The following is a 12655-nucleotide window of genomic DNA, read 5'->3' on the forward strand; positions in this document are numbered from 1 at the left end:
TTTTTTTTTTTTTTTGTGTCTGTTACCACTTTTTCTCAGCTCTCACCGAACCAATTTCTTTCAATGATACGTCAAAAGATCACAAATCGTGTCTAGTCAAATACATTNTCTTTCAATGATACGTCAAAAGATCACAAATTGTATCTAGTCGAAGACATTATCCTCAAAAATTGAAAAAATTTCCCTCGTTCCCCGTAAATGGGGGAAACCTCCAAAAAAATTACAAATTTAAAAATCGCTAATTTTCGAAATTTTTTCAATTTTTTTTACTTAAAAGTGCCATAACTTTTTCAAAAAATGACATATCAATATAATTCTTTTTTATATAGATGTGTAATATTATTACCTTTCGTTTGGTATATTTTTTTCGAAAATTTAACCCTTAACCTGCCTACAAGGGGGGATTTAAAATGACAACTTTTTCAACTTAACTTTTGAAAATGTTCCGGAAGATCTGACACTTTTATATATATCTTAAATTAAAGCTAATGTAATATTCTTTATTATGCAAAAAAAAATTTCGGACTTTATTTTATCTTCACGGTGAAAATGGCCATCGAATGCTATTTTTGTGTGAAAATTTTCGATTTTGTATTTTACATTTTTAACTTTATAATGCTATGACATATTGAAAAGTGTATGGATCAACATTATTTTTTTATGAGAAATAATATTTTTTAATAATCCCTTTTTCATTCTACATACTTTATCTTAATTAGGATATTAATAATGAACTAGCAGATCATGTAGCTTTTGGAATAGTCCACCAATTTTTTAAAATTAAACAGTATCTAAAAATTTGCATCAAAGCGTTTTTTTTTTGATAGTGATTTTAATCACTGTCAGATATCATTATACTTGATCCATCTATACCACGTCACCACTGTGCCGCGACCCCCCCGTGCTGGGTTTTTTTTAATTAGTTTATTTATGAAATTTTTGAAATGGGAGATTGAATCCATAATAATAGGTATATAAGGGATCATCAAAAAATGACTTAGTTGTAATCAAGTATTGTAGCTGTGGAAAAAAATTTATTTGTATACATTTATTATACTTATAAGATAATTTTCCAAGTAAAAATCGTATAATTTGTATACAATTTTGTTTATTATTTATTAATTTTATAATTTATATAACATTGGTACATTTTTAAATAGGACTATTTTTTTTATATAACAAGTATTAGGCCACAATAAATTTTCACTGGTTGCATTACATAGCTAAGTTTATTAGTTAAAATATTCTCTGAACTGTCTAACATCATTGAATTTCTAGCTAATCTAGCTGTCTAATATTTTTTATTATATTTTTTGACAGAATGACACATAATATTAGAGGATCAAAAAGTGGTACAATCGAATTTAAAGAAAATACTATATCAAGCATTTTAAAAGGAAAAAACCAAAATCTCATTGTTAGTGGATAAATTAACCTTGAAACTTATAAATGATTTTGCTGAAAAATAACATAAACAAAAGAATATGTTGATTTATAAATAGAATATGTTTCAAAATGATCATATTGACTACTAGATATAATAGTCATTGCCTTGGATTTATGAAATTTTTTTAATTTTGCAAAGCACCCATTATAATACCATTTTGAGAAAAAAATGTCATATAGCTGAGTTATAGAAGATTTGCTTATGATTTTTTTTTTCAATTAGTGCCTAGATCCTATAAATGGTTCAATCAGCTTTAGCCACAAATTATATTTTAATTTAATATATTTGATTATTTTTTGAGTTTATAATTTAGTAAGACTTAGAGAAAAATTTTTTTAATAACTTACTTTAAAAATAGCTATGCTGTAATCTTAATAATTATTTTTAATCAAAATGTATGTGTAAATTGTTTAAGTATATTTCGATATTTATTTTTCTTAATCAGCTTACAGTCACTTACCTTTTGACTTATCATTAAAAAAATGTTTAATTTAAATTATTTTCAATAATTTTATTTTTTATATGTTTGAAGATCAAAGTAATATAGACATATTGTTTTTAAATTAATTTATGACTTCTTCATATTTCAACAATAGTACTTAGTTACTATAAAGGTACTTTTTAGTTTATTATTGAGGTATTAACAGTTGTTTATAATATATTAATTTATCTGTGAAAGATATATTATAACCTTCATAAAATACACTAGTATTCCATTACTTCTGTGTACCTTCACTTAAGTTATTAAAAATTCAAACTATTCACAAGCAAAAACAAATCAAACAATCTTAAAAAAGACAAATGTTTCAAAAAATATACATACATGTATTTAATGCATTGCTCCAATGTTCACTAAAAATTTAAAAAATTCGGTAACAGGTAGCACTAAACATCAAGAATTAATGCATTATTTACATGCTGCAACTTATTGCATTTGGTAGTGAAAATTCTTTTCAAGAATATCACTCTAGCTCTCGAATAAAACTCCAATTAAGGTAGGTATTATACTGAAAGTATGAATTTTCTATTGTTTTTATGGAGAACAATTAACGATTGGGTGTAAAACAGGGAAGAAGTTTTCAACTTTTCATTGATTAAAAAGATCCAATTCACAATTTTTTACAAGCAATCCTCTATAAATATGAAATAAAAAATTAATAATCATGAACATATAAACATTCATTTCATAAAAAAAGAATTGGAATGTAAGCGATATTCTCTTTTTACAAAATGCATGTAAATGTGAACACATTCAATTATTTAGTTTATGTTTAAATTTTTCCCTTTTAAACTTTTACTATTCTGATCCATTACTTTTGAATATTCACTATGATTTTCATATACTTAAAATATTCGCTTAAGCATCTTTTAAAATAAAATTTAACATTGATTAACAAAATAATTATCTTGTCTTTTTGTTCTAAAATTTCACAATTGAGTTAGATAATTGTAACTGTGTAATTACAATAATAGCAATTATTCATTACAAATAATAACTTGAACAAAAATCACAGAAAAATAATAAATTTAAGAATAAAACTACTTTATAAAGGATGATAGTATAATTAGCTCAATTTAATTGGTTCTGAAATTATGAACTTAAGTATGCTATATTTTACAGATATACATAAATGGCCATCTTGCCAATCCAAAATAAAACAAAAAAATTTTTAAATATGTTTTATACCATATCTAAATAAATTTATTAAAGGAAAAATCTCAATGTCTTAATTAAAATAGTTCTTTATAAATTACAGCACTAAATATGAATCTATTGTATCAATCACCTTTATATTTTAATAGACAAGTTAACATAATTTTAAAATAACAATTCAATTGCCTATTTTAAAATTATATTTAATGGCAACAAATTAATTTTAAAAATGTTATTTCCATAGATCATACATATATTTCAGACATAACACTTATTTAACTCATTTATTCATTAAAATAAATTTCACAAAGAACTTAAATCCATTTTGTATTTTAAACAGCATTATTTTTTTTTTTTGAAAGTACTAAAAAAATTATTTTTTAGCAATTTTAATTTCTTTTGGTTTACTAGGAGCTGTTTGAACAGTTTGTCCTACTTGTTTTTTCTTCTTTGATAAAAAAACCTTTTTACTGTCTGTCGCTAAGGCCCTTAGTTCTTCTTCAGCTAATTTATTTACATTTTTACTAATCATTCGTTTAATTCGTTGGCCTTCTTCATATTTATGTTTCTTTGATGGCATAGGACATGCTATTTTAATAAACATATTAACAATTATACAGAAAAACTAAGGTTTATAATGAAATTTATTTATATAATGAAATTATATAAAATAATTTCAGAGTAAATAGTATACAAACCTTTCCTAGCTTTCTGTTGTGGTTTCTTCTTTTTAACAAAAGATGATTGTGACTTATTTTTAAATTTTCCTTGAGGCATTATAATTATAACCAGTCTTAAAAAGAATGATACACGCAGATATTCATCTAGATGATTTTATCTATCTAATGTGTTGTTAACTCCGTACATTATCACTACAGCTGTTTATAGCCGTGATTTTAGTGATGCGAAGTATCGAATAGTAACTATCTAACTATTCGATAGTTGTCCACTATTAAAACTATTCGATAGTTAAACAATATATTCGAATAGTTTTTAAACTATTTAATAGTTTATGCTAAAAATAAAATATTCGGTAGTATAAACACAATTTGAATAGTTAATCGATAGTTTATTATCATAGCAAATATTAATTACTCTCTAAAAGCATTTTAAAGCGACTAAAATCTCTGAGAAAAAATCATCATTGTTGTTATTACTTTCCAAAACTATTGTTTTTGTTTGGTAGGTCCCGGAAATTTTATTATTACATAAGACACTTTTGTGAGTTCAATTTTGATGGATACATTGTGTTCAATTCGAATTTTTAATTAAGTGGAAAATGGAAATTATTAACATTTTATTTCTTACCGAATTCCGTTGTGATTTTCAAATTTTAATGTAACATTCCCCTTATTGAAATTGCCAATTCTTCGTTAAACATTCATCCGGAAATTTGTTTTTTTAATTCTGATTGAACATTTTAACATAATATTCTCATTAAAAATAATACAGAATTTCATTTCAAAAGAAAAAACGCTCATAATTCAACTAATCAATGTAATGATTATCATTACAATGTTTATATTGTATAAAACATTTCAGTAATATAAACATTATGGAGTGTTTTAATAGATAGAACTAATAAATTTTAACACTGTGTAATTTTTGTGTGCTTAAAGAAATCTTCTACTCTAGAAAACAAAGCAATAACTTTTAATTAATTTAATACAAAATTAATTATACATAAGCCCCGTTTAATTTATGTCCCGCAAAAATGAAACAGTTGTTTTGTTTTTCTTATAAACAAGATACGAGACATTTCGTTTGACACGGAAAACTTACTAATAGTTTTTTCTACAAGATTACATGACGCGTTGGTTTATTCAGTAAAAGAATCTATCAAATGTTACTAATGTTCGGTCATTCCAAAAATAAAACTTTTTCAATGCCCTGAGGCACGCGGTTTTTTGAATGAAAACTTACAACCTAACAACGCCCTAATATATTGTCCCAAATAGTGGTCAAAGCAAATCCATTTAACTTATAACCGTGTAATCGACTAAAAGTTTCTTAAGTCGAACAAAAGTAATCCATTGACATTTATCATCATCGCATTTTTGAGAAATCGTTTATCAAAACATAACCGACATTAACAACTTATGTGTTTTTGTTAGTAAACTCAATTAATTCTTTGCCATTTGTTTTGGCTACCAGAGATAATGTACAAAATAAGTATTTTGGATGATATTAAAATGATTTGGAAGAAATATGTTTGATAGCCGTACTTCATTTAAATGAAAAAGCTCACAATGATATTCCTACTCATTTGCCTTCATCATTGTTTGTCTTTCATCTTTATAATCAATAACTTTAGTATAATTAAGGTCACTAATTGAAAACTTTTAACAAACGCATCAACGATCACATTTTATTAATACTTTTTATTATATTCAATAGCGAATGATCTAACAAGTAAGTAAGTTTATCAAAAATGTAATACCCCTCTGGGCCTTTTGTATTCCTATTTACAATTCATTTTAAACTACAGCAGTGAAATAAAAAATGAAAAATAACCGAGGTTTTGTTTATGAAAAAGTGGTAAATGACAAAAGTAAATTAACAGGAGAAATAGAAATATTAATGTACTAAATATGAAATTTGGTCTCTACACAAATACCAATTTTAGTGAATTAATGCAGTTTCGAAATTTAAGCACCAATCTTTTTTCCTAATCAATTATCTCAATCAAATAAATACAAAAATTTTGAAATTATAATACAAAATATATTTACAAATTATTAAATATTTCACAATATTACCACACAAAAATGTAAACTTATTTAATTTAACTAAATAAATAACTTATACTTATGTTATATAATATAATGATTGAAAATAATTTTTTTATAGCATAAACAAATTTTTGTTATGATGATAATTGTTTTTAATTGCATTATTTATATTATTTTTATACTTATAATACCATGATATTATATTAAAAGTATGATATAAACCATAAATGTTGATGAATAAACATCATTAATACTAATGCAGTTAACTGTTATAGTATTATATGACATAATATTATAAATGTAAAAAACTCATTCAATTCGTAGCGCCTTGATCTGTGTTTTAAGACAGTCAATAGAAAAAGCACTGTAATTTTCCTCCGCCAGTAAAATATTCAATTCTTTTTTTATAGAAGCAATTTTAACCACTAATTCATTATTAGTGTTACGATTATTTTTTTTCGCTTTTGGTACAAATTCACATTTTCGATTTTCTGTCCAACCCCATGTATTAGGTATACCACTGTTTAAAAAGCTCGAACAATCTGGAAAACATTATTATTTATATTGTAATCAATTTTTCATCTAAAATTATATATTATTTAAGTATATATTCATTTGTGTAATTACCCTTATTTGTTTTAGCCATTGTATAAGGATTAAACCGTATGTTCTTGGCACTTTTTTGAGATTCCATTTTTTAATTCTTAAATATGAATACTTAATTTTCTAACTAACAAAAACTCAACCAATATCAACAAAATGTTAACCAAAACTCAACCAATATCAACAAACTGTTAACAAAAACTCTAATATTTTTAATTTTAATACTTAGAGTGATTTACAAAATTATCTAAAGGTTACTCTCAATTCTGTTACCTGTAATTAAAGTTTTTCAATCAATATTTAGATTTTTTGTTTATATATCTAGGTAACTTTTTCAAACCAGTATATATTTAAATTATTATACTAATATATATTTTCCCCTGTTGGTCGGGGTTAGAATAGACCATCGGTTGTTCCTGCCTGTCGTAAAAGGCGACTAAAAGGGACTTGTAGTAGGGAGGCAGCTACTACAATATTGGGTGTAGGTTCATCAGCTACACGCCACCCAGATACGGGAAACTGTATAACTGATAGCTGCACTGCGATACGGAAGGCAACGGGAAACCACCGTATTAATATCCTAAGTAACAGCAATCAACATGTCTTCTTCTCAAGTATAAAATTCCGGAGGTAAAATAGTCCCCCGTTCGGATCACCGGGTAGGGACTACAAGAGAGGTAAGAAGTGTTAAGGATGTGAAGGAATATAAACGAATAGCAACTTGGAATGTAAGGACTTCATTACAATGTGGGAAAAATTGGAGAATCTGAAAATATAAATGGACAAGATGAAAATCGATATTCTTGGAATATCAGAAATGAGATCATTTCCAAAGTCAGGAGACTTTTGGAGCGGAGACCATAGAATAATATATACAGGAGCATCAGAGAAGAAACCTGGCACAGGAGGAGTAGGGATTATAATGAATAAAACCCTAGGAAAAAAAGTTAAAGGCTATATACAATATGACGATAGAATCATTCTAGTCAAGCTCCAGACGAAACCAAAAGATACAATAGTAGTTCAAGTCTATATGCCGACATTAAATAGTAACGATGAAGAGGTAGAAGAAGTATACGAAAATATAGATAAAATAATCGAAAATGTTAAAGGGGAAGAGAATCTGGTAGTAATGGGTGATTCGAATGCCGTTGTAGGGGAAGAAAAAGTAAATAATGTAACGGGTGCCTTTGGGTTGGGAACGCGAAATGTAAGAGGAGAACGCTTATTAGAATTTTGTGCAAAACATAACTTAATAATCACAAACACTTGCTTCGATCGCCATCGAAGAAGAAGATACACGTGGAAAATGCCAGGAGACATAAATAGATACCAAATAGATTATATCATGGTTAAGAACAGATTTAAAAATCAAGTAAAGGAAAGTAGAAGTTACCCAGGAGCGGATATAGATAGCGATCGCAATCTAGTAATGATGAAGCTTTTTTTTTATAGTGATTTTAATCACTGACAGATATCATTATACTTGATTCAACTATGCCACGTCACTACTGTGCCCCGACCCCCTGTGCTGGGTTTTTATTAATCACTCTTTGACAAAGCCTACGTTACCGCAAAGCCTCCAAAAATTGCCAAGTGATCTGACTTACGCTCGTTATAATTCGAGTTATTTATATAATGGTTTATGTGAAATGAATTTGACTATTAGCTATTATTGTACAAATTTATCATTAATTTCGAAATAGTGCCTTGTCTTATTAGGTCTATTTGAAAATTATAACTATTAAAATTCGTATAATAATTTTTAATCAAATTAAATATCATTAACAATTATTAATATGAAAATTTAAGACTTTATTATTATTAACATATTCTGAATATTGTAATAACAACAATATCTTTCAAAACAATAGATAAAATTGCAATTGTTTAAAAAGTCGATTTTTTTTTTTACATTGTCTGAAAAATAAATCAGATTTAAAAATCAAGTAAAGAAAAATAGAAGTTACCCAGGAGCGGATATAGATAGCGACCGCAATCTAGTAATGATGAAATGCGAACTTAAATTTAAAAGAATAATGGATAAAAAGAAGAAAATAGTGCGATGGAAAATTAAAAATCTGAGAGATGAGAAAATAAACAAAACATATAGTGAAGACATTAATGATATAATTATTGAAAAATCCCAAAATATTAAAGAAAGATGGCAGAACTTGAAAGATACAATTACAATGACTGCAACGAAAACTCTAGGAAATAGCAACAATGCAGCAAGAAAGGAATGGAAATAGTCAACATGATAGAGGAAAGAAGGAAATACAAGAGTTTGAACAGTATAGATGGACAGAAAAAATACAGAGAACTGAGGAATCTAATCATTAGGAAATCGATGGAAGCAAAAGAAAAATATTTGGAAGAAAAGTGTAATGAAATAGAAACCCTCATAAAGACAGGAAGTAGTGATGAAGCATATAGCAGGAATCGATGGAATACAAGCGGAGCTTTGGAAGGAGGCGGAAGAAAAAGTTAAAAGGGAATTATTTCAAATTATCAAAGTTATATACGAAACCAGAGAATTGTCTGAAGATTACGTAAAAGCCTAATTATTCCCATCCCAAAGAAAACAGCAGCAAAGAAATGTGAAGAATACCGTACTATTAGTTTGTTATCCCATGCCTCTAAAATAATAACAAAGATTATATTCAAACGTATATAATTAAGGTCTGACAGTTTATATATATATTAAATTAAAGCTAATGTAATGTACTTTATTATGGAAAAAAAAAATTTGACCTCTGGACTTGTCATCGTGGTTAAAATGGCTACCGAATGCTTTTCGTCTTCATCGTGACCTTTATTTTTAGCTTCGATGCGAATCTGAGAAGATATTAGTATTACTATAATATGTTTTTTTTTGTGTCTGTTACCACTTTTTCTCAGCTTTCACCGAACCGATTTATTTCAACGATACGTCAAAAGATCACAAATCGTGTCTAGTCAAATACATTACCCTCAAAAATTGAAAAAATTTCCCTCGTTCCCCGTAAATGGAGAAAACCTCCAAAAAAATTACAAATTTAAAAATCGTTAATTTTTTCAAAAAAGAACAATTCAATATAATTTTTTTTTTATAGATGCATTATGTCTTTACCTATCAGATGTTATATTTTTTTTATAAATCTGACCCTTTACCTGCCCACGGGAGGGTATTTAAAATGACAACTTTTTCAACTAAAATTTTGAAAGTGTTCCGGAAAGTCTGACACTTTTGTATAAATCTTAAATTAAATCTAATGTAATATCCTTTATTATGAAAAAAAAAAAATTGGGACTTTACTTTGTCTTTAAGGTGAAAATGGCTATCGTATGCTATTTTTGAGTTAAAATTCTCAATTTTATATTTTACATTTTTAACTTTAGTTAAACTCAGTATTTCCCCAACAATTTCAAAAGTTATGTTAAAAAAGTTAATTTTTATAAAAAAATTGCTATTTTAAATCACCCCCTGTAAGCTGGTTAACTGTTAGATTTTCAAAAAAATTATATAAAATGAAAGGGAAATATCTAAAATTTCAATATAAAAAAAATTAAGTTGATTTGTTAATTTTTGAGAGAATTACGGTAATTTCAAGAATAAAAAGTGAAAAAAATGAAAAAATTTACCGATTTCAAAATTTGTAATTTTTTTGGAAATTTCTGTCATTTACGGAGAACGAGGGAAATTTTTTCAATTTTTAGGGGTAATGTCTTCAACTAGATACTATTTGTGATCTTTTGGCGTATCATTGAAAGAAATCGGTCCAGTGAGAGCTGAGAAAAAGTGGCAACAGACACAAAAAAAAACACATCATGGTGAAATTAATATCTTCTTAGCTTAGCATCGAAGCTAAAAAGAATGAAACATGGAAATTAGTAAATATACCAACAAATAAAAAAAATACTTAAAAATGGCTGGGTATATGGAACCAAATTCAAGAAAAATGGAGAAGTTGATAGATTTAAAGCCAGATTAGTAATAAAAAGCAATGCACAAGTAGAATTGATTTTCAAGAAAGTTTTAGTCCAGTTTTAAAGTATGACTCTATAAGAGTATTACTAGAAATAGCAGCAGCCAGAAAATTAAAATTCAGACAATTTGATATTAAAACAGCATTTTTATATGATGATCTTGATGAAAAGATTTATATGAACCAGGGAAAAGGATATGAAGATGGAACTAAACAAGTTTGCAAACTTCAACGAAGATTTGATTAAAACAAACACCCAGATACTGGTATAAAAAAAAATAAAAATTTGTTGTTAAACAGTGATCTAAAAAAAACAAATGCAGATCCATGTGTATTTGTACATAATAAAAATGAACAATTAATGATTGAAGCTATTTTTGTAGATGATGGGATTATAGCAGCAACAAATGATAAGTAAATGGACATGATGTTGAAGTACCTTAAAAGCTACTTTGAGACAAAAGCAGATAAATTAATCATTTTCTGGGAATTGAAATCAGAGACCGGATGGGTCGATATTTATACATCAGTCATTATACTGTCAACGCGTTTTAGAGAAATTCAATATAGTTGAATCCAACGCCCTATGTATTTCTGTAGATCCACAACACTCATTAGATAATAATTTTTCTGAATCATTACAAGCAGGGGAAGTTCCATACAGAGAAGCAGTAAGAAGCTTGTTATATCTAAGTCAGGTCACAAGATCTGATATAACGTTTGCTGTAAATCTTGTCAGTCGCTATTTAGAAAAGCCTCTGATAATACATTGGAATGCGGTGAAACGTATTTTAAAATATTTAAAAGGAACCTACAACTATGATTTATTTTTTTATTCTTGGGTGAAACTTAAGTTATATGGTTATAGTGATGCAGACTATGCTGGTGATACAACAACTAGGCGACCAACATCAGGATACATTTTCATGATAACCAATGGAATAGTAGCATGGTGTTCACGAAGGCAAAATTTTATCTACTGAGGTTGAATACATGGCACTAAGTCAAGCAGTCCAGGAACTAACTTGGTTGACGCTACTAAAAAGTGGAAACACTTGTATTCTTCACGAAACATAGAAAGAGACGCCTGTTTTATATGCGTACAATCAAAGTATCATAAAATTGGCGAAAATTCTAGAATTCCATAAACGAACTAAACATACAGATGTTCGATATCATATTTGTAAGAAGTTCAATACGTTTAGAACAAGTGCAACAAAAATGGTTGATGACAGATGCTAAGGCTCGACGTTTTATAGTTATGTCAGTAGAAAAGCAGTCATTAGACTGCATAATGAACTGGGACATATCAAAAGGTATGTGGAATAAATTACTAAGTGTATATGAACAAAAGTCTGATGAATCAATTATAATGATTCAGAAAAAATTTTTTAGTTATGTAATGGATAAAAATGATAATATGGCACAACATATATCCAAATTAGAAAACTTGAGTAAACAATTGTGATGGTGTCACGTTACCATTATTGAAAAAAATTTATGTAATAAAATACAGATAGCGCATCCGCTTCTAGAGAATGATGAATTGACGATTAATATTTATTGCAAAATTGGCAATCGTCCGAATTACTATTTAAACCCAAAATACCTTGCGCCATCGTGGCAGTCGTTTTCAGTGCTTTATGTCATTTATCAAAATCAGTACTCAGTTGTCGCTGACCGGCTTACTGCATAAAGTCAAGTATTTGTTTTTCTATTACACCTACCTACTCATGTTCATGACATTTCAGAGTACTTGTGTCTTGCACTTCGTCTGCACCTCATACCTAGGTATTACCCTTATTCCCTTCCTATAACAACGGCCTTTCGACACCCACAGCTAATCCGGAGTGTCAGCCGTGCACGGTAACTGCCTTATGATCATACGTGCGTGAATACCCAGGCAGCAGACTCATCATTTTTGTACACTCTATACCTCTACTACACCCCTTTTCCTATATTTTTGTTGTGTGTTACAACAGAGTGGCACCCAATAAAGATAACCTTTATATATTACATTAGGGTTGTTATTATACTATAAAAACAAAATTATAAATAATAAAACCAATTTATCCAACACTTGATGACCAAAGAGGAAAATCCCTCATCCAGCTTAACCTAACAGCGTCAGAAGAAAACGAACGTTTATCTTACAAGACAATTTGGGCACATAAACTAAACACAGAGAAAGCCATTACTGAACTGAACAAAAGAAAACTAACTACCACTGGCACTCTAGAGCAAAAGAGAC

At 27.8% G+C, this 12655-nt stretch overlaps 2 protein-coding genes across 2 annotated transcripts in view; one reads left to right on the forward strand and one right to left on the reverse strand.

The window, feature by feature from the left end:
- The window catches only part of LOC126900160 (unconventional myosin IC-like), a 7087-nt gene extending 5223 nt beyond the window's left edge, over positions 1-1864 (forward strand). Inside the window, exon 6 of the mRNA XM_050675637.1 lies at positions 1321-1864. Coding sequence (XP_050531594.1) covers positions 1321-1429 — 109 coding nt within the window. The 3' untranslated portion in view covers positions 1430-1864. The remainder of the gene's footprint in view (positions 1-1320) is intronic.
- A 1502-nt stretch (positions 1865-3366) lies between these two features.
- On the reverse strand, positions 3367-3967 carry LOC126900162 (uncharacterized). Its single transcript, XM_050675640.1, has 2 exons — positions 3800-3967; positions 3367-3689 (listed from the first exon to the last, which is right to left on the reverse strand). The coding sequence occupies exons 1-2, from the start codon at positions 3876-3878 to the stop codon at positions 3475-3477; spliced, it is 294 nt and encodes a 97-aa protein (XP_050531597.1). The 5' UTR covers positions 3879-3967; the 3' UTR covers positions 3367-3474.
- Positions 3968-12655: the final 8688 nt, after the last annotated feature.

This window comes from Daktulosphaira vitifoliae, unplaced genomic scaffold (genome assembly GCF_025091365.1).
Source record: "Daktulosphaira vitifoliae isolate Bord-2020 unplaced genomic scaffold, ASM2509136v1 Scaffold_3, whole genome shotgun sequence".
NCBI lineage: Eukaryota > Metazoa > Arthropoda > Insecta > Hemiptera > Phylloxeridae > Daktulosphaira > Daktulosphaira vitifoliae.

Coding starts and splice junctions, on each gene's coding strand:
- LOC126900162 (XM_050675640.1), bottom strand. CDS start 3,878: ATGCCTCAAGGAAAATTTAAAAATAAGTCACAATCATCTTTTGTTAAA. Junction 3,690..3,799: donor ACAACAGAAAGCTAGGAAAG/GTTTGTATACTA, acceptor TTATTAAAATAG/CATGTCCTATGCCATCAAAG.